General features: G+C 43.1%; 1 protein-coding gene across 36 annotated transcripts in view; it reads left to right on the top strand.

Moving 5' to 3' along the window:
* Positions 1–18839, top strand: part of tns1a (tensin 1a) — a 108296-nt gene extending 89457 nt beyond the window's left edge. For 24 of the 36 annotated variants that reach the window (XM_073953974.1, XM_073953970.1, XM_073953969.1 and 21 more), the window contains 15 exons: positions 91–166; positions 925–1008; positions 1286–1312; positions 9307–9454; positions 9923–10545; positions 11865–11951; positions 12329–12457; positions 12549–12644; positions 12760–12837; positions 13007–13078; positions 13161–13190; positions 13397–13565; positions 14587–14655; positions 16360–16389; positions 16477–18839. In XM_073953974.1, the coding sequence (XP_073810075.1) occupies positions 91–166; positions 925–1008; positions 1286–1312; positions 9307–9454; positions 9923–10545; positions 11865–11951; positions 12329–12457; positions 12549–12644; positions 12760–12837; positions 13007–13078; positions 13161–13190; positions 13397–13565; positions 14587–14655; positions 16360–16389; positions 16477–16618 (1860 nt within the window). In that variant the 3' untranslated portion in view covers positions 16619–18839. The remainder of the gene's footprint in view (positions 1–90; positions 167–924; positions 1009–1285; positions 1313–9306; positions 9455–9922; positions 10546–11864; positions 11952–12328; positions 12458–12548; positions 12645–12759; positions 12838–13006; positions 13079–13160; positions 13191–13396; positions 13566–14586; positions 14656–16359; positions 16390–16476) is intronic. The other 12 variants (XM_073953990.1, XM_073953979.1, XM_073953978.1 and 9 more) reach the window with 1 other exon arrangement.
* The last annotated feature ends 3912 nt before the right edge of the window (positions 18840–22751 follow it).

Here is a 22751-nt window from a genome sequence, read left to right as displayed (position 1 = left end):
GTACTTAAATAGTATATTAACCCAATATTTCATAGCAAAATTATCATTGTGGTACACTATATTTTCTTTTCTTTTCTTTTGAATTTTCAGAAATCTGTGCATAGTTACAGGGAGGCCTTTGAGGAGATGGAATCAGCTCCTTTTAGTTCTGCCCACGACAATGCTGGTGAGACACATCTCCTGACACCTGCCATTCCTGTTTCTGTAAGATTTTGCCATAGACTCAATAGTTTTACTGAATTTATAAAAATAAATACAATTTTTGCATAAATGGGAACATATGTGAAACATAAACATACACAAAGGTTTTGTAAGGGGAAAAAAGTGATCACGTAATCATATTTTTGGGCATGAACATTTTGCAAAAGAAGTTTTATGCATGCTTCATTCATTATTTTCTTATTGGCTTAGTATCTTTATTAATCTCAGGTTGCCACAGCGGAATGAACTGCCAACTTATCCAGCATATGTTTTACACAGCAGATTCCCTTTCAGCTGCAACTCATCACTGGGAAACATCCATACACACTCATTCACACACATGCACTACAGACAATTTAATGTAGCTTACCCAATTCTCCCATATACCGCATGTCTTGACTTGTGGGGGAAACCGGAGCACCCGGAAGAAACCCACACAAACAGGCGAATGTTGCTGTGAGGCGAATGTGCTACCAACTGTGCCACCATGCTGGCCTTTGTGCATGTCTCACAAAAGATTTTAAAATGTGAAGATTGTGCAATGTTTATGTGGTTTCTGTAATGGTAGTTTCTGTGTTTGCATAATACAAAGTCACTCAGTATGCTTACATTTGTGAGTAATAATTATTAATACTGACCTATGAATAAGATTTTACTTATGTGGAGTTTAAACCTGATAATGGAAAGCTTTTCAGATGACTCTCACACATTTTGTTTAAAAAGGGCTTTCTGGACAGGCAACTCTGTCAGCTGCAGGCCTGAGGGCACAGAACCCTGCAGAAGCTTTGGTGCAGCAAAACAGTTCCGGTAAGTACCTGTCAAACCAGAATGACCCACTATTCACTTAAATGGAATAGATATTTTTACATATTATACATTTATATTTTCAAATTTTGTCACCAACTGAATATATCAATCATTACATGGCCATTAGTCTTAAGAAATGTCCTCCACAACTTTCATGCTTCTGCATACACCTGTTTCTGTCTTCCGGGTGTGCATTTCCACCTCACTCACACTGTTTGTATCCTCTTCTTTCTAAAAAACATCACTGCTCATTTTTCTTTTCTTTTTATGCTGTCAGATTCTGATTCTAGTGATGAAATGGAAGGTAAGAGTATATTCAGGTGGAAAACTTTACAGTGACACGTTCATTATCTTCAAGAATGCTAGACAGTCCCGCCTTTTCCCTCCTTGTTTATAAACCCTTCTTGTTTATGTGGGTTTTACAGAATTGGCATTTCAGTACTGTTATGTTGACAATTTTTGCCCAAAATTTTCAGTTTAGTTACTTTATTAATTTTCTTTTATTGAAAATTCAAATGAAAATGTAGTCCTTGACCACCGGTTCCATTCAACATAAGGCAGCATTATGTGAATTTAACATTATTTATGGGATATTGTGAGAGACCAACTCGAAGAGCAGGCTTCACCCAATTACTGGAGGTTCATTTAAATTCAGTTATCAAATCCTAAATACAAGGCAGATACAATGTCAAAAAGTCAGGCAGAATAGCTAGTAAGTAGTGTGTTTGAACAGTAGGCAGTAACCCAGAACACAATAATCTAACAGGGTAAGCACAATGGTCATGAAGCAATGGTAATAACATTCAATGAGGCAGTGAAGGACTAGCAATTCTATGCAAGTTCTCAGTGGAAATGCATGCACATAATGGTGTCAACCAAACAATGTAAACAATGTCCCTGAGCTGAATGAAATTTGCATATTTTCTGTGATTATTGCTGCTGAATAGTATTAATTGTCATGTTTTGGTCTGTATTAATCAGTCAGACTGGGAAAAAATACATTTAGAGTACTATAGACTGTCAAAATGTACAACAAAACAATCAGAAGAGAGAGGAAATAAAACAACAACTGAGACCATTGGCCAAACTGAGGCAGGATTTCCAAGACAAGAATCTTTACAGAATGAATGTTTGTTCTTGTCATTTCTGGTCAAGTAAGGAAAATGGTAGACTATTATCTTTGTTATTACTGCTCATATGTGTCTTTTACTATCTATTAAATGCAGTTTGTCAAAATAGTACACCCTTTTCTTCTTACAAAGTCCTTCTCTGAACGTTTCTATAGCCTTCACACATTTCTCCTGTGACCTAGAAAGCATAAATAGACAGAACAACATATTCAGTAATAAATGAACTATTTATTAATTAAAATGTCTGTCTTTCTTTATTTAGCAATTGTGGCTGCATAAAAGTACATGTAACTGGCCAAATTTTGATCTAAGTGCAATGTAAATAGTATCAGACAGATTGTAACCAACAAAACAGTGGTTCGTGTTAGTATTCAATGGTATTCAAATAGTATATAATGGGAGATCTCTCTGATTGCTTGATGAATGAATTAACCCATTCATTACAAATATTTTTATTAGATATTTCAATGTCATAATCTGTCTATTCACTAACCCATGTGCCTTCACAATCCAGTACTTTTTTCAAAATTTCCATTATCACACTTGATATTATATTGAATGGTTATGTTGGTCTGCAATAATGCTGAATGAGATTTTTAAGTTTGATAATAAAATGTTCTATATTAACAACATTTCTTGTATTAAAATTAGATTTATTTAAAGCAGGGGAAAACCCTGCACCTCAAAATCCACCTTCCTACAGAGTTCATTACCAAAACTGCTTCTCTAAACTATAGTTATGAGAAAGTCTTCAACACTTTTGTTCCGATATGTTTGTTTAGAGATGGAACTAATCTTTTTAAGACGATAGAAAAGTTGGATTACTCTGACTGACATGATGCCCTGAACAGTTTCAAGACAGAATTAGAAACGTTCGAGGTTACTAAAGTAACCCTTCGTTCCCCGAGGAGGGGAACGGAAGCACTATAAGTGGATTTGATTGTAAAATCCACGCATTGGGAGGTTCGGTTCAGAAGCTACTCGTCTGAAAGAGTATTAAACGGGCCAATTAAGAATGAATTGGCAGCGCAAGCCTGCGCAGGTGAGCGGCATAAGCAATCAACTGAGTATATAAGCTCACCTGGCGCCAGCAGACGCTATCCTTTTTAAGCTGAAGAGACTTTCAACAGCTAAGGGACAGTCATTATGGCGACGGAGTATAGTGCTTCCGTTCCCCTCCTCGGGGAACGAAGGGTTACTTTAGTAACCTCGAACGTTCCCCTTCAGGGGGGAACTTCAGCACTATAATTGGATTTGATTGTAAAATCCACGCATTGGGAGCCCATTGAAAGCGCCATAATGACTGCACCTTACCAACACCCCCGATGAGGAGATAGTCAAGCAAGCGTGACGCACATCATGGGGGGCGCGGTCCTCCAACGTGTCCCTGGCCCTAATTTATCCTACTTCAACAGAAGTTTTACGGATTTATATATATTTTTTGGGAAGTCGTGAGCATCTAGATAATTCTAGGAAAATACGACAGTACGTTGGGAAGCGTGCAATCCCGATAGGGAGGACGCTGCGGAGGCCATCCGTTACCCAAGGGGGGATAGATGGCAGAATTTACATATGGACTAGCCCTAAAAAGGGGGAGTACGCATAGCAAAAGAGTGGTTAGCGGGGAGGGAAGACACGGGTCCGCCCAGGGGGGGGGACTTAACCGTGGCGGAATAAGCATATGGGATCGCCTAGTGGGGATCACGCATAGCAGGCACCTTTACCCAAAACGCGGGCTGACCAGCGGGCAGACCTACAACGTAGTGGGCCAGCAAGTGACTCCTCCGCTGAGTCAGTGCTGGGGGCCACGGAGGAATCTGCAGGGCTCACCTGACGGGGAACTTTACTGACAGATAAAAAGGCGCACGTATCTCCGTGTTAGGGAAAATGGCGCAGCAAGCGTGTTTCAACACCCTACCGAATTGTTTCCTCAATCACCAAGGGTTACCTAATACCCTTGAGGAAACCGGCTCCACTCGCAGATTGTAAAACCTTGCAAATGTGTTGGGTGTCACCCAGCCCGCAGCTCTACAGATGTCTGTTAGAGGGGCGCCGCGTGCGCGCGCTCGAGAGGATGCGAAGCTCCGAGTGGAGTGCGCACGCGCTCTCGGGTGACGCGGCTCATCTCGGCTCTGATAGTGAAAGAAAGGCATCCACAATCTAGTGGGAACTTATTTCGGTACGGCACTTCCCTGCTGCCGACCGCTATAACAGACGAAGAGCTGCTCAGATGATCTAAACTGAGTGCGGTCCGGATAATACGCAAAACGCGAACTGGACAATAAAGAAGGGCTGGGTCTGCCTCCTCCGAGGGCAGCGCTTGCAGGCTCACTACCTCGTATTAAAACGGAGTGGTAGGAACCTTGGGCACATATCGCGGGCGGGGTCTCAGGACGTGAGAGAAGCCAGCCCAATTACAGGCACGAGTCACTGACCGAAAAATGCCTCCGGGTCCCCAACCCTCTAATCGATATCAACGCGACCAGCAGAGCTGTCTTCAGGGACAGAAAGATACTGAGTCGAGGATTGAAGGGATCTGACGCGGCTTGTGTAGCGAGGGCGAGATCCTAAGAGGGCATGAGAGGGGGCGGGGTGGATTAATTCGCTTAACGCCCCTGAGGAACCGGATGATGAGGTTATGCGTTCCCACGGTGCTGCCAGCCACCGCGTTATGAGAGCGGAGATGGCAGCCACGTAACCTTGAGTGTGGAGGGCGACAGCCTGCTCTCCAGCTACTCTCGGCGTAAAGAAAGCACAACGCTGATCTGGCAAATTACGGGGGTCTTCTCAGCGAGAGACACACCATTCAGTGAATAGACTCCACGTCAGGGCATAGGCGCGCTCGGGGAGGGGGCTCTAGCCCGAGTGACGGTATTAGCCACCGCAATCGGAGGTTACCTAAGTCTTCCTCGCGTCTAAAAATCTCTTCAAAGATCGGCGAGGGTGCCAGGTGGTGCCCTGTCCCTGAGAGAGTAGGTGCTCTCTCGAAGGGACTGCCAGGGGAGGGCTATCGCGAGGGAGAGCTCTGACATCTAGGTCCGGTTGAGCCAGAGGGGCGCAACCAGCAACCTGTTCCTCGTCCTCCCTGACCTTGCACAGTAACTGCGCGAGCAGGCTCACTGGGGGAAACGCGTATTTGCGCGTGCCCCGAGGCCAGCTGTAAGCCAGTGCATCCGTGCCGAGAGCACTCGGTCAGGGAAAGAACAACTGGCAATGAGCGATCTCAGGGGAAGCAACAGATCGATCTGGGCTTTCCCAAATCGCGCCCATATCAGCTGAACAGACTCGGGGTGGAGTCTCCATTCTCCAGGACGCAAGGCTGCCGTGAGAGCGCATCGGCTGCACGGTTGAGCTTGCCTGAATATGAATGGCGTGCAGCGATTTCAGCCGCGAATGACTCCAGAGGAGCAGACGGCGGGCGAGCTGAGACATGCGGCGAGAGCGCATACCCCCTATACGGCTGATATACGCCACCGCCGCCGTACTGTCCGTCCTGACCAGCACGTGTTGCCGCTCCAGCACCGGAAAAAAACGGTGGAGAGCGAGGAACACTGCCAACAGCTCCAGGCGATATGCCAATGCAACTGGGTACCTTTCCACAGGTCCGCAGCCGCATACCCGCAACGCACAGCCCCCCAGCCCGTGTTGGAAGCGTCTGCTGAAACGACAACAAAACTGGACGCCTGTTCTAGAGACACCCGGGCCTGTAGGAACGAGGGGTCGCTCCAAGGGCTGAGGGCGCGGCGACACAGCGCAGTAACAGAGACTCGGTGTGCGCGCGCGTGCCATGCGCGTCTGGGGACTCGATCGTGATCAGCCAGTGCTGAAGTGGTCTCATATAGAATAATCCGAGCGGCATGAAGCGGCTGCGGATGCCATATGCCCCAGGAGCCTCAGAAATAGTTTCAGTGGGACCACAGTTTTACTGTCGAGCTCTCTCAGACAGTACAGCATCAGCTGAGCGCGCTCTCCGGAGAGGCGCGCTGCCATGGTGACCGAGTCCAACTCCAGCTCGAGAGAAGAGATCCTCTGCACGGGGGCGAGTTTGCTCTTTTCTCGGTTGACCTGAAACCCCCACAGGTGGAAGTGCCAGAGCACTTTGTCTCTGTGCATAATCAACTGCTCCGAGAGAGGGCAAAAATCAGCCAGTCGTAAAGAAATCGAGTATGCAGATGCCCGCGAGCCGAAGGGGCGCTGAGGCACCCTCCGCGGGCTTGGTGAGGACCCGCGGAGACAGAGAGAGCCCGAAGGGGAGGGCTTTGTATTGCCAAGCTCGACCTTCAAACGCAAACCGCAGAAACTGTCGGTGGCGAGGAAGAGTGGAGACATAGAAATACGCGTCCATCAGGTCTAATGCTGCAGACCAACCCAGAGGACGAACGCACCGGAGGATGCGCTTCTGCGTGAGCATTCTGAACGGCAGCTTGTGCAGGCAGCGGTTCAAAACGCGCAGATCTAGGATTGGCCGTGACCCACCGCTCTTTTTGGGCACGATGAAGTGTGGGCTGTAAAACCCGCTCTCCATCTCGGCTGGAGGGAGCGGCTCGATTGCATCCTTCGCCAGGAGGACAGCAATCTCCTCTCGCAAGACAGGGGCGGACAGGGGGCTGACCCTGGTGAATACACACCCGTGACTTGGGGGGCCGTTTCGCGAACTGAATCGCATAGCCGAGTCTGATTGTGCGTATGAGCCACCGCGAAGAGCTGGCCCGCGCTAACCAGGCAGGCAGAGCTCTCGCTAATGGACTCATCGCTACAATCGCTGACGTACCAGCAGTGGGGCAGCGCGGAGTGGGTGTGCTGATCCGGGAAGCTCGCGGGTCCCACGGAAAAGCTGGAGGTGAGATATTTGCTCTCACTCCAAACCCGAGCTCCGGAGGGGAGGCTTGAGGGGTGGGAGAAAGGAGACCGTCCTCCCAGCGCTCGTGAGCCACTGGCGAAACGCACCGAATCTGCAAGCTAGAAAGCATAGCGTCCCAGACTGGCAGATTTCGGGCTGTCACATCTGGGGAAGTGAAAAGTGCCCTTTCATAATGTTTTCATGGCAGTAAAAAGTGCCGTTGGAAATGGGGCCCCGCCCTCCAGCGGGGAAAGAGCAAGTTCCCTCTTCTCCAGATGGCCTGTCCCAGGGGCGCTTCGCGGTCCGTTGCCGGACTTTGCGGCGTTCTGGGCAGGGGGGCTGCCTGCTTCCGAGGTGCCCGACGCGCTCGCTTCGCCGGAGGCGTGTGCGGGGGCGGAGCAGCTCTCGTAGGCGGGCGCCTTCGGCGAGGAGCAGGTATGAATGGCACGGCGGGCGGAGCGGGCTACGGACCGCCGATAAGACATCACCCACCAACTGCTCTCTCACCGCCTTGAATTCCTGGGTGAATTCACAGACAGTGTCGCCGAACCTGGCTGGGGATATGGGGAAGTCAAGAAAGCGGACTTTGTCGACTTTGCGCATATCAGCCAGGGGTGGCGCTCCTGGACCACTAATGTGGACATCGTCCTCCCCAATGCACACGCAGCGGACTCAGTAGTCCGAAGAGCTAAGTCGGCGGCGGTGCGAAGCTCGTAAGCTCGCCTGCGCTTGGTAGCGCTGGTAGGTGGCTATCGCACGCAAGGCGGAAGCAGCCTGGCCCGCAGCTATGTAAGCTCTAGCTCCGAGGGAGGTAGATAACTTACAGGCTTTGGATGGGAGACGAGGCGGACCCCGCCAAGAAGAGGCGCCGCGCGGATTTACCGCCATCGCACACTCAACCTGAGGAATCGCCACATACCCCCTGGCTGTTTCACCGTCAAGAGTGGTTAGGGTGGAGGAACACGCAGCACGAGCAGAAAAAAGTGCTTTACAAGACCGCGTGAGCCTACTGTGCACCTCCGGGAAGAAGGGAACGCCCCTCTAGTCGGTCCGGCCGCGGAGCTGGGGGATAAACCATCTCCAACCTACGGCCGAAGCAGCCCGGGAAAGCACGGCTAACATGTCCGTTTCAGGATCCGTAGTGACAGCGCTCACCAGCCCGAAGGGGGCGAGCGGGTCTGGATCATCATCGGACAATGAAAGCCCACCCTCCGATGCCGCGGTGGACATCTGGTCTCCGGTGTCATCGGGCGTAAGGGCTACCATCTGATAGACGGATCGCTTCCCCCGCCCGAAGCTTGGATGGAGCGCTTAGAGGAGCAGGAGGTCCGCGGGCCCGTGGGCGACGGATTATCTCTCGCTGAAACCCTCAGATCTGCCCGAGTGCCCGCTGCAGAGCAGGGGACAACTGGGGTGGTTCGCCCTTTTGCAAAGGCTAACCGCGATCTTGCGCAACAGTCATGGCATCGCAATGACGACATGAACTGCCCGCGAGCAGCGCATTAACATGCTGGACCCCCAGACATGTAACGCAGTGCCCGCGCCCATCATCCGAGGACAGGAAACCACCGCATCCAGAAACGCACAGTCGGAGCGCCGTCCTGATAAGGACGTGCTGCACGACTGTGTTGCTCTTTCTGTGAAGTTTGCAACTTTATACGCACCGCTCTGGAGGACCGGACCCAAAGAACGCCAGGCAAGGGAGAAACCCAGCTCGACCGTCTGCCACTGCGTGTACACACTCTGGACCGGGAGAATGCTCTCGTTCGCTCAGAATCGCTGGTCACAGCAGGAGGAACCCTCATCGACTCGATCAGAAAGTCTCTGAAGCGAAAAGGATAGCGTCTGCTGGCGCCAGGTGAGCTTATATACTCAGTTGATTGCTTATGCCGCTCACCTGCGCAGGCTTGCGCTGCCAATTCATTCTTAATTGGCCCGTTCAATACTCTTTCAGACGAGTAGCTTCTGAACCGAACCTCCCAATGCGTGGATTTTACAATCAAATCCACTTATAGTGCTGAAGTTCCCCCCGAAGGGGAACTAATATTACTTGTTATGTTACTTGTAATAATCAGCTCCACTCATTGGATCATTGACATTTGTGGGCTTTAAATAATGCACCTGCACATTTAGACTAGCATTTTGTGTTTAGAAAAATATCTATTTTTCCATACTTAGTCATTTTGCCAGTATACCATTTTGAATTTAGTTTGAACAGTTTTTCATCCTTGAGCTTTCATAATATCAACTCAAATGTGTGTTATATCCTCTGCAGTAAATTATAATTTTATATATATTTCTTGTTCTGTTTTTTTTTTTTTTTTCTAGAGCCACATGGTTTTGTGGGAACAGGAATCAGAGAAGGGGGATTCATTTCTCCTTTGCACCACCCATACTCTTCTGCTTCTGAAAGACCAGTTCCTCCTGCCCACACTTTCAGCCCACCTCAGCCAGTTAACAACACTAGCTCAGATGGGTAAGTGTTGTTATCTGACCACAAATTTTTTTTCAGGTCCAAAATATATGTATATGTCCTGGGCATGTTACTTCAAAAAAGTAACTAGTTGCTAGTTAATTCACTGAAATATTAACTGAATCAATGTATTATTTTATACTTTATTATAAAAGTAAACAACACCCCCAATATTAAATATTTTAAGTGAGATGGTCACTTAATTAAACTTCAGTGAGGTAAATTACAGCAAATTATACAGTATATCAAAAATATTATGCCACATTTTATTAACATTAACTGCATTGTAATGGAGAAAACAGTTATTTATTTGATTACTCTAATAGTAATAGTAATAGTAACTCTAAAAAGTAATTCCCTTGGTAATGGCGTTATTTATAATGCTGTTATTCACAGCACTGTTTCTTATTTATTTAATTGTATACTAACTTAATTAACTTTTTCTATTATATCTCTTGTGCTTTCTAACAGCTTTGGCAATCAGCGTGCCTTTCCATCATTTCCATCTGAGCCCATTCGAGCTCCTCTATTTCTGGATACCTTTTCTTACCTTAACCCTGATGAGGCCACTGTTAACATCATGGGTATTCATCACGTCCCAGGAAGCCCCAACACACTCCACCGTACAGTTGCCACCAACACTCCCCCAAGCCCTGCCCTTCAGCGTAGGCTTGGTGGTCCGAGCAGCCCTGCCTTTGGGCGGCGTATAACAACAGCCAACAGTGGCAGTGAACCAACCACTCCTAACAGCCCTCTTCTGGGTCGCAGCGGAAAATTCATCCCACCAAGTCCTGTGCTAGACCGTCATCCCTCACCTGCACCAGTTGCCTCAAGTCCAGATCACAAAGTCCTACCTAGAGGTCAGGCGACTCCAGATGAGAGACATGGGGCACAATCCAGACAAAGCATCACTTCTACAGTTCAGCCTGGACATGCTACTCCCACATTTCCTATAGAGCAATCCTCTAGTCCCTCCTTGTTCTTACCCCTGGATATAAGAGCAGGATCCTCCATGGAAAATTCTGAAAGTGGTCCAGCAGATTGTGGTCCTACACAAGTGCCCCCACAAGGACCTGCAATCACCTCAATATATGGTATGACAGCTAAAGTTTTATGAATAAAATTACAGTGGAGGTCAAAATTAAGTAATAACCTTCAACTTGCTTAATTCCTATATTTGCTTAGTCCTATTTGAAGTTATCCTTGCAGGAGTAAATATCATTTTTAATTATAATATATAATAGTTTTAGTTGTCATGGTTCATTCCTCTGCGGCAACCATTGATAAATCAGGAACTTAGCCAAAGGAAAAATAATGAATGAATGTGTTTTAGTTGCATATAATATTCTAAGGGGAATTGTCCTCTAAAGTATTTTTGTCAAGCATCTCATCACTGAGTGTACAATGCACACTCAGGGCCTTGCTACACTGCTGGCATTTAAAAAAAACACAGCACTTCTATAGACAACAACAGAAAAAACACGCTCAGCTTGGTAAAAAATGTTTCTGTAGACATGCGAATTTAAGCACACTATAAAAACTTAAATCAAATATTTAAACAAGCAGTTGAACTCTGCAGCTGGAATTGCTCACCAATTTTATCAGACAGCAATTACCATGCAGAAAACCGCACCATCAAAAAATGGGTAAGATGTTAAAAATTCCTAAAAGCTGACTATGAAATATTAAAATGGACACTAATGTTGTGGCCACTAAACATCTCATATTACATATATAGCCATTGTTCCTTGAGAGGAAACAAGATGTTGTGTCAGAAATGACAAAACTTGCCCCTTTAAGGCGTTTGCATCACGAAGCACAGATCAAATCAATCCACTAATGTGTAGGCACCTCACAACAGTGTGACACAGTATGCTACTGTAAATTGTGGACTCATCAGGACATTAGAACTTGGGAAAGTTTTTGAAGCTGCCATACTCCTTGCCGAGTTCATCCTTATCACTAAAGACAAAACTGTCCACAGACTACATACACCAGCCTCAAAAAGCTACCAACTTAGTTTTGTTTGGATGCAGGTGACCCTTTCTTTGGAGGACCAAAGCACACTAACAATTGCTCTGATTTTCGATCTGATCTGATCTCATAGCTTGTAGAAGAATAGCCAGAGACACTGACTCAATTGCCTCAAAGTAATCTGCAGACAGGCCTTCCAGAACAGTAGTGAAGTCCCATGCCAGGACTCTAACATAACTTGTAATACCCAAAACCCAATAAAGGAAATGTGCTGTATCATTAAAAAATTTCTCCCTAAGGATTTACCGCCCAAATATACAGTAAGTGGTAAGCTGATATAAAGTTTGGTTGGTTGTTCTCTAACTTTGATCTCCACTGTATATTAAACAGATGTGTGTACATATTTGAAAAATAAAAAAACCTGTCTTCTTCTGAACAGATGGACCTCCAGATATTAGAATCAATATCAAATTTGTTCAAGATACATCCAAATATTGGTACAAACCAGAAATCACCAGGGAACAAGGTAAGATATTTTATCTTGATTTTCACAAAATGTTTTTTTTTTTTTTTTTCAGTGGATCAAACCTCTCTGTCACAAAATATTCCATGTGCTTGCAAAGCTAGAAGTCTGTTATAGTCATGCTGTTGTAAAAAAATTGAGCCCCCATTTCTCCATACTGGGAACAGTAAGCCCAAAGACCCCATGCAGTTTCCAGCTTGCAAAATATTCAGTACTTCATAGTGGTGAACTGCTTTGCTGGATTTTTTAAACAGGACAGGCAATATCAAGATACAATTTTGACATTTATAATTATCTAAGATGTGTAGTTACTGTGTTTTTTCTTTTATCTATGGAAGTGTGGATTTGTAATGACATTTTTACTTATTTGTACCTTTCAGCCATTTGCATTCTTAAAGATCGTGAACCTGGAGCATTTGTCATTCGAGACAGTAACTCCTTCAGAGGAGCGTATGGCTTGGCCATGAAAGTAGCCTCTCCTCCTCCAACAGTGCAGCAAAACAAGAAAGGTAAAACACACTGGTATGCATACATCACTCTTTAGATCTTAATTTCTGAACTGATGTTCAGCTTCATTTATCTTTTCTACTTGCTTTCAAGTTGGAGACATTACAAATGAGTTGGTACGACACTTCTTGATTGAAACCAGTGCCAAGGGTGTGAGACTTAAGGGTTGCCCAAACGAACCCTACTTTGGTAATAAAATGATGTGTATTTTACTGTAAATTAGAACCTATTAAAACTAGCCTTCCACTCATCAGCGTGTTTGTACACTGTAACATGTCCTTTGTGTGTATGGGTTCATTTACAGGGTGTCTGTCTGCTCTTGTATATCAACATGCCATCACACCTCTGGCTCTTCCATGCAAGCTTATGATCCCTACAAGAGGTGAGAATGCCATTGTCGCCCCATTCCTGCAGCCTCTGTAATTGACCTCTTCTAATTGAATCCTGTTCGCTTATATCTCTAGTAGTGTCACTCATTGTCCATCTGTATTGCATCATAGAAGTCTTTGGATTTGATTTAATGTCTTCAAGGTTTGTCCTTTTTTAAACAGATCCAAATGAAGAGGCCTTGGAACTAGCCACACCAACAAGTTCAACAATGGATTTATTAAAGCAGGGAGCAGGCATGTCTCTTCTTACGCTCTTCATGACTTTTTAAATATCTAATTTGTCACCTAATTTCTTGTCACTTTCCTCACATTTCAGGACCCCCTAAACCTACTGAAGATTTTTATGGTGAGCACAAACTGTATCATATACTAGTTTAACTTTAAAACACTTTCTAAAAAAAATCATCTACACTCATGTACACCTGAAAACAGGTCTAAAAAAATGTGATATGGTAGCTAACTTGCATATCCCACTACTGCCACATAGGATTTAAAACAAAAACTGCACAGATGAAGTCTACACTATACACTAATTATTTCTCTTTCTTCCAGCTTGTAACGTTTTGTACATAAACTCTGTGGATATGGAATCTCTGACTGGTCCCCAGGCTGTAGCCAAAGCCATCACTGAAACACTTGCTGCCAAATCTACTCCTACAGCAACCATAGTCCAATTTAAAGTGTCTACCCAGGGCATCACACTCACTGACAATCAGAGGAAGTAAGTAGATTTAATATGATTAATTTTTTTAAATTGAAGTGGTAAATGTTTTGAATGGGGTGGCACGGTGGCTCAGTGGTTAGCATTGTCACCTCACAGCAAGAATGTCGCTGGTTCGAGCCCCGGCTGGGTCAGTTGGCATTTCTGTGTGGAGTTTGCATGTTCTGCCAATGTTCACGTGGGTTTCCTCCAGGTACTCCGGTTTTCCCCACAGTCCAGTCTAGACCCCTGATTAAAAAAGAGACTAAGGGTGCTTTCACACCTAGACTTTTATTTCGGAACCTGTCTCGTTTGCCCAGTTAGTGCGGTTCATTTGGCTAATGTGAATTCAGCAATCAGATCTGTGCCAAAACAATTGCTCCGAGATCGCCTGTCATGAGGTGGGCTCGGCTCGATTGAAACAAACTCTAGAGCGGATCGATTGTAGTGAGAAAGCGATATATCACAGTGTATTATGAATATGTAATAGGCATACATGGCTATATAAAGAGAGAATTATGAGTAGGGCGGGATGCCATTCCTATAAGTAATTGTGCATTTCTTGTAAAATATGAAAGTGAAAGCATGCTGAAATATAACGAGAGCTATTTATCCGTTGGGAAAATTGACCGAACAGCATACTTGGTTTATCTGTTTTTTCTCTATATAATGTAAAGCCTATAACGCATAAGCCAACTGCTATGTATGAGAAAGTCTTATCTCTGCTCTATATATAGTGACGACATCTGAGGGTGTCACCATTTAAAATTAATGGAAACTCTGACCAATGTGTGGAGAGTTTACTCACACTTGACTTTTTTTAGCTATTTTGGTCCGTTTAGAAACTTTGCCATGTAAAAACGAACCGCACCAAGAACAAAGTGCAACAATGTAACAATTTTAATTCCTGTTTGGGAACAAATGAATCGATTCAAAGGAGTGAAAGCAACTGAAGCTGAAGGAAAATTAATGAAAGATGTTCTGAATGATGTATGAGCGTCAGCCTTGGGAAAAACTAAACTTTTTGTTTGTGTTTTTGTAGGGTTTTTTTCAGACGTCATTACCCAATCAATTTGATCACATACTGCAATATGGACCCACAAGAGAGAAAGTAAGTATTTTTTGGAGTATTTTAATTTGCTTGTCTACATGGTGTATGAGCTACTCCTTTCAGAAACCTATTTTGACATACAGTATAGGGCCAGATTTACAAACAGCTTGAAACACTAATCCTCTTATAGTATAGCATAATAAAAACTACTGTCAGGACCACTGTAAAGTCACAAAGTGACGCATTAGCAGTGAAAGAGCATGAACATTGATTTTAGAACATGATAAATTAGACCTTATTGCATATATAGCACATTTTTATGTATTTCACTTTTAATGCAAATTTATGGGAAGAGATTATATGTAAAGGACAAAGTACATCCATCTTATCAGGCTTATCATCAGGCAGGCTGTATAAGACTGAAGGGCTTTATGTAGGATTTAGGATGTACTTTTTCCAACTTATTATACTAATACTTGCCATAAAACATAAAAAGTAATCACAAAACCTTGTTGTGAGTAATAGTTTAGTAATTCTTTTATTAAAGACAAAGCTGACAGAAACTAAAATCCTGAATGGAGTATACACTAACCTACATATTGTCAGACGAGATGGTGCAGTGAAAAACAATAGTAGAAGAGACAATCATACTGTATATATTCTATGGATGTGAACGTATTCACTGATGGTAAAATTAGTATTAGTTTCAGAGGTTGTTATCTGGGAATAACATACCTTGTTGACTGACCAATTAGATTCATGTATTCCAGACAGCTGTGTAATAAAATGTAATAACACAGTGTGATTTACTATGGTTTGTGGCAGTCAGTTTTCTGGTATTTGCGGGATTTCCAGTGCCCAAAAGTATGCCTTAATATCAATCCAGGCTCATTCTGAAAACATAGCCCAGTGGACGTTTCTGGAGACCACGAAATACATCCTGGGAGGTGTACATTTTTGCAGTTTTTGTTTTCGCGATTCCACGAGAGGCCGCTGTTTGTGCTTTTTCGCATCTCAAATGCCTCTCACGAGTGCCGTTCGCGCCCGTGCTGTTCTTGTGTGAACTCACCAGAGGCCGCTTTCAAATGACCGTCCGTCCGTCCGACTGGCTGAATGATTGACTGGGCTACCATCCAATCGGCTGACCTACCCTCCTCTTTCCCTGAACCCAACCAATTTTACCAATGACCCGCCACCCACCCGCTTACTTCCCTAAATCCAACCAAAAATTTACAAAAGCCATCCAGAAAAAGAAAAGTCCTCGTCTCATTTTTGCCACGTTTTCGGATTTTACCACATTCTTATCCTGTTACGAACTTGTTCACTTTATTTTTTGGATTCTGTTTTTGTATTACCTGATTTTTGGAACCGCTCTTCTCTGGACTCGAACCCGGATCATCGTCATCGTCGTGGTCAGCTCCTCTCTGCGTTTCAAGTCCACCGACGTACACAACGGTAGCCATGGTCTTTAGAAATGTCCACGGGACTACGTTTTCAGAATGAGACTGGGTTGCTTAATACATCCCTATGTTGTTAGTAGTTTATATGGATCTAATCAACAGCTTCTCTCCATGTTTGCAACCTAATGTGTGCTGGTTTACGTGTCTTTAGACATTATGAAAATAGCTTCTGCACCAGTTTTATTTAGCTTTACATTGCCAGTAGATGCAAAACTTTTCACTCCTATGAATGCTTTAATTGGACAGTGCTTTTCCTCTAATTGGGCCTTAAATTCACTAAGATCCTGTTCTGTTGTTCTCACAGGTGGAATAAAGCAGAGGGTGGTGTAGCAAAGTGAGTATATCATAATGAATAATTGTCTAGAACTTTGTCAAAGGCTGAAAAAAACTGACTCAATCTTTTTTCTGGTTCACAATGCAGGCTTTTTGGGTTTGTGGCTCGAAAACAAGGAAGCACGACAGATAATGTGAGTCACCTATTTGCTGAGTTGGAACCAGACAATTCTGCTTCAGCCATTGTCAGTTTCGTCTCCAAACTCATGCTGAACATCCAGAAACCTTGAGTGACTGCCCAGCAAACATCTTGGTTTCTCCATATGAGTCTAATTTTTTTTTCACCAAAGAGGATTCGGTTACGCTAACTTATTTTTCCAGAGTGGATTATTCTTTTTACATACAGTTCTACTGTCATTTTGTTGAAGAAACATGGTGGTGGGGCTCTTGTTTTTTCTTCTTTGAGAAGATATGGAAATTGCACCATTTTTTAAAGTGAGGATCTTGCTGGAAAAAGCAGACAAGAAAGTGCTTCGGTTAAGGTAGTAGGTGTAAATGACAGGGATATGTGAGCCTTTCTGGCCTTCCTTACCAGAAGGTTGGTCTGTAAAATAATAACATTATTAAAAAAGGTAATACAAATAAATTAATTACAAATAATATTTAAAGAAAAAACCAAAGGTACCGTTAAAAAAAATATGTCTGATATTATTTGTTTGTTAATTTATAATAAAAAAAGGCAAAAGATAAGATCAGACAAGTCAAAGTTCTCCATTTTGTGTACTCCTGTGAAAAGTATGAAAAAGCCATTTTGCATGTTTGCTTGCAAGAATCACTAGAGTAATTTCTCTGAATTCAGAGGACTTTATTTTACTCTGCTGTTACTCTCCGAAAAGCAGAACAGAACTAAACTTTTGACTCCAGCTTCCAACAGACCAAATCGGTTGAAATAAATAAAGAAATGTGGTCCAGAAAATGGAAAATGAAACATCTTGCCCAGGCTTGCCAAACTGATCACGACTTAAGGACTTGCTACACTTGCCTGTGGACATTAAACTAGCCACTGCACTTCAGCCACCGGAAAATTCACACTGAAATTCCATATCGGTATGGATAGTGAAGATCACTTTGACTCTACCCACAATGTCCTGGCTGTGGTAGTAGATGTTTAGCTTTTTTCTGAACTGTGCTCAACATCCCATTCACAGCTTTACCCCAGTCAGTGACAAATATAAGACAACGTTTTGTTGCATACTATTTGAGTGCATGGGTAGGTCCGTTTTGTACTTGTCTTTAAAATGTATTATGAGAAACCATGACATTAACTGGATATTTATTTTTGTTGCAGTATTACTCATGGGAAACTAATATTTAAAATAGTGTAAAGTCTACAGAAAAAGAAAAACTTGACTTAAACGTTGAAAATTACATATTTTAGCTAAAATATCGAAATCAGGTTTTGAGAAGCTCTTGATGTAAAATGTATGTTTTTGTCTTTATTTGAATGTGAGTTCACTGTGTCATTGTTAAGTGTTTTAGAATGAAAAGGCATGAATGTGGAAGAAATTGAAACAAAAAAATATTTTAGATTAAAAAAACACCAGTACGTGTAGAAATTTGCCATGAGTGCTGCCATTATGTGTGTGTATCAAACAGCTCCTGCAATTGATATGGACTGTGTTACTGGTCGAAGGGAGGTCAGTTATTTATTGTATTCTGTTGAAATATAAAAGGGAAATGTAAATGATATAGAATATACCGATATATTTAAAAGAAAAAAAGATATAGAATTTCAATGAATGCACCTTCTATCCTGTCAGTGACTGTAGGTTTTTATAATTGGTTCCTTCTCTGTTGACCATCATTAAGTGCTTTATAATCATAGATGGGGTGTAAGAGATTGAATATAAAAATAATCTAATTTAATTGGCAGGATGTGAGGTGTTTTGTTATAGATTTCCCTATTGACCTTATTCTTCACCTACGAGTGGGCGCAGCCATTGGAATCTTTTTGGCTCATTTACTCCTTATGCGGCTTGATGTTGCAAACTGATATTTTCAGTATTATTCTTAATTTTATGTAGTCATGAACACACTTGTTTGTAGAGCAAGTAGTTTGACAGTTTTCAATCGTTTATTATTTATTATCATTTCTTCCATAGGCAACTCAATCGGAAGTTTTAAAATAATCGCAAAAACGAGCTTACTTCGGCATTGCAGAATAAGGTCAATACCAAGAAGTGATGATGATACAGCTCTCAGTTATGTAAGCCATTGAAAAATGTAGAAAGTTAAAGCTGTTCACTGAAATTGTGTTTCAGTTGTTCAGCAAATTTTGTCAGGTTTTTCAGACATGAGTTTTGGAGCTGCAACATGTTTGTGTTTTAAGGATTGCAATTATGGATGTAATGCAAGGAACTGTGAAGTTTACAGTCCATTATGTCAAATGGTCAAAAGGAGCGATTTGACAGACCATGTGCAGTTGAAAATAAAAAAAAATCATAAACAGAACCGATTTTAGTTTTATCTATCACCTGTGTATTTCAAGATGCTTTGCTCTTTATACTTACTTTTTAAAAATATTTATTCTACAGGATGTACAATGTACTTATTCAGCCAAAAGTGTTTATTACCGCAATGATAAATGCATCTTTGCACATCTCAATTGTGCGTTGATATATATACATATAATCATACATACATACATACATACGCACATAAATAATGTTATGATCACCTGTAGTGTTGCCCTTGCAGGCTGCTAGAGAACAATCCCTGCCATTCTACCAAACTACAAATCCCGCCTTGTCCTGCATTCACACACCAGTTTCAGATGACCCCTTGATTACACACACACAGCTGGAGATCATCCTCACTGACTACTCTACAATGACTATTTAAGCACCATTCTCAGTATTGTTTCATGTTCCAGTGTTGCTTGTTTTTATGTTTTGCTGTCTGGTTTTTGATTCTTGGAGTGTTTTTTGGATTGTGATAGTTTTCTGTCTGCCCCACACTTTGCCTGTAATATACTCTCTGGATTGTCTCATGCTGTTCATGCTGGTTGTCAACCCCTGCCTACCCGACCATTCTCTGAACAAAGCTGCACATGGAACTCCATGTCTGTTCCCACGCCTTCATCACTACAGAATACTGAGCCACATATGTTCAACAAGCTATGGATCAATCAGTTTAATTAATGTGTCTTAGCCTAAGTAATCAGGCTGTAGAAGACTATGTTAATAAATGAATTAATCTGGCACATCTAACATCATGGGATAACATTTGTCTCATGATCTTTTTTCTGGAGAGAACTATCTGAACCATTTGCATCATGCATGCTACTGCACAATCCTCAGTGGACTTTGGATTTTACATAAATCTTGCATTGCAATTGAGTCCTTCTGAATTCACTGTGGGACTTGCTAAGGAAACTCCTAAATATTTTTGAAGGGGACATCCAACTGCAATACCCACAGAAATGCAGCTTTCTGTTCATGAAATGAAAAACACTAGTACTTCATGTCACAAGATGGCCACCACCAGCTCTTCAGGTAAAAAAACAGCTGCCACCAGTCTATCAGCTCACAAAGTGGCTTCCTTTTCTAAGTCTCTTCCTGTCATGGTTCCTCTTATAGTTTCTGTTCCTGAAATGCCATCACCTGATCCTATTGAATTCCCCCAATGGCTGGCACCAGGTCCTCTTGAATTCCTTGATCAGTGGGCACTAGAGTCACCAACTGAGTCCTATGAATGGCCAGAGCCGCCACCTGAGCCCCACAAATGGCTACCAGAGCCATGTGACTATCCAGTGCTGCCAGAGCTGTGTGACTATCCAGTGCCACCTGAGCTCCAAGAGTTGCTGCCACCAGAGTAACTGCAAGGGTTGTTGATGCAGCTGCCACTAATGCCTCCTGGCCCTGAACCTCCTAAATCTATGTTTCCGGGTCCTCCTAATCTGCTGTGGCTGTCTGAACCGGCAGATCCTCCTGACCCACTAGGGTTGTCTGATCCACCAGTGCCTTCTGACCCAGAGTCTCCTGACTCACTGGGGTTGTCTGAACCATCAGTGCCTCCTGACCCACTGGGGTTGTCTGATCCGCCAGTGCGTCCTGACCCAGAGCCACCTAACCCACTGGGGTTGTCTGACCCACAAGTGCCTCCTGACACAGAGCCACCTGACCCACTAGGGTTGTCTGATCCACCACTGCCTCCTGACCCAGAGCCTCATCACTCACTGGGGTTGTCTGATCCACCAGTGCGTCCTGACCCAGAGCCTCATCACTCACTGGGGTTGTCTGAACCACCCGTGCCTCCTGACCCACTGGGGTTGTTTAATCCTCCAGTGCCTCCTGACACAGAGCCTCCTGACCCACTGGGGTTGTTTGACCCTCCAATGCCTCCTGATCCTAAGCCTTCTGATCCACTGGAATGTCTGATCTGTCAGTGCCTCCTGACCCAGAGCCAGGTGACATACTGGGGTTGTCTGACCCACTGGTGTCCTCTGACACTGAGCCTCATGACAAAGTGTATTTTTTGTGTTGTCACATGAAAATATATATAAATAGCTGGTATAATTTTGCATATTCAGTAAATCAACTAGAAAATTCATCATGGCCTACAGTGAGTTTAAGAATTCAGGGAATTGATAGTATTTACTTAAGGCCAGTGGTGTTAAGTAACATATAACAAGTACATAAATTGCTATAATTGAGTAGTTTTTCTCTGTAATTGTAATTTACTTGGTAGTTTTAAAAAATGTGTACTTTAACTTCCCCTTTGAGTACATGTTTAGGGCTGAATCAGTACTTTTGCTCCACTCTTATGTTCAACATGAAGTCACTCCTTTATTTATTCTTGTCTATGGGAACAAAATCACAGATTTACTACCTGAGGAAACTGGTGGTGTATAAATGCAACAAACTGTTTTGAAGCAAGAAAAGTTTTTAAAAGATATCCAAAATCTTTACACGCAATGACCAAGAGACTTTTTAGACAGTATGTTACTGATGAGAGGATGATGTTAATTGTACGATAAGTGAAAGTACCAAATAGCTTTAAACAATAACTAAAAACGTTGACACATCCCTGCACAAATTGCATGTTAACGCATCAACCTTTCATAACGTAACACTCACTACTCACTACACTTGAGTACTTTTAAAAGGGCTACTTTTTACTCATACTTTGAGTAATATTCACAAAAGAAGGATTACATGGGTCAGCCAGAACACCTGCCACTGACATACATCTGCAGCTTCTCTATAATGGACGTCCAGTGTTCTCCAGCCTCCGACACCTAGATTGCAGCTCTGCCCAAGAAGTTTGGCCAGAGGAGATATGGCTGTGCACAACTGAGCCTGGTTTCTCTCAAGTTTTTTTCCTTCACTTTTGTCAGTTTGTTGAAGGTTTGTTCCTTGCCACTCTCACCATTGGCTTCCATGGTTTGGGACTTGTGGTGCTCCGCATCGAATGGTTTTGCTCTACAGTGTTCAGACTTTCACCAGTAAAATTCAAACCACATTGGACTGAACTAACTTCAACTTTGAAAACTAGACTGACACAGTTTCAGTTTACTAGAATTTCTTTGTTAAGCTGCTTTGATACAATCTGTATTGTAAAAGCACTATAGAAATAAAGTGGAATTGAATTGAAGATAGCTTCTTATCACCTCAGCTTTTTTATTAGTCAAATAAGCAAACAATGAGTGCAGAGAAGACACTATTCAAAAACATTGTCTGTGACAGTCTGTGGTACACCATTACATTTCTGTTATTTTATTATTTCGGTCAGGATCACTTTCATATACAGTTGAAGCCAGAATTATTAGCCCCCCTGAATTATTAGCCCCCTCTTTATTTTTTTCTTAATTTCTGATTAACTGAGAGCAGATTTTTTGAACACATTTCTAAACATAATAGTTTTAATAACTCATCTCTAATAACTGATTTATTTTATCTTTGCCATGATGACAGTAAATAATATTTTACTAGATATTTTTCAAGACACTTCCATACAGCTTAAAGTGACATTTAAAGTCTTAACAAGGTTAACTAGGCAGGTTGGGATAATTAGGCAAGTTTCCCTTCGGGTGGGGAACTCCAATGCTATTGGTGGATTTGATTCTAGGAAAATCCACGAATGGGAGGATTCGGTTTAGAAGCCAGTTGTCTGAAAGAGTATGGAACGGGCCAATGAATGCCAAAAAATTGGCAGCGTAAGCTTGCGCAGGTGTGTTTCATTGCCAATTATCTCCAAATATAAGCACAGGTGGAGCAAGAATTCGCTATCCTTTTCGCTTCAGAGACTATAACAGCCTTCTGAGGGGAGTCGATGAGGGTTCCTCCTGCTGTGATCCAGCGATTTCGAGCGAACGAGAGCATTCTCCCGGGCCAGAGTGTGTACACGCAGCGGCAGACGATT

The sequence above is a fragment of the Danio rerio genome, chromosome 6 (genome assembly GCF_049306965.1).
Source record: "Danio rerio strain Tuebingen ecotype United States chromosome 6, GRCz12tu, whole genome shotgun sequence".
Lineage (NCBI taxonomy): Eukaryota > Metazoa > Chordata > Actinopteri > Cypriniformes > Danionidae > Danio > Danio rerio.
The sequence above is the reverse complement of the archived record's forward strand: the minus strand, read 5'-3'. Positions and strand labels throughout refer to the sequence as shown.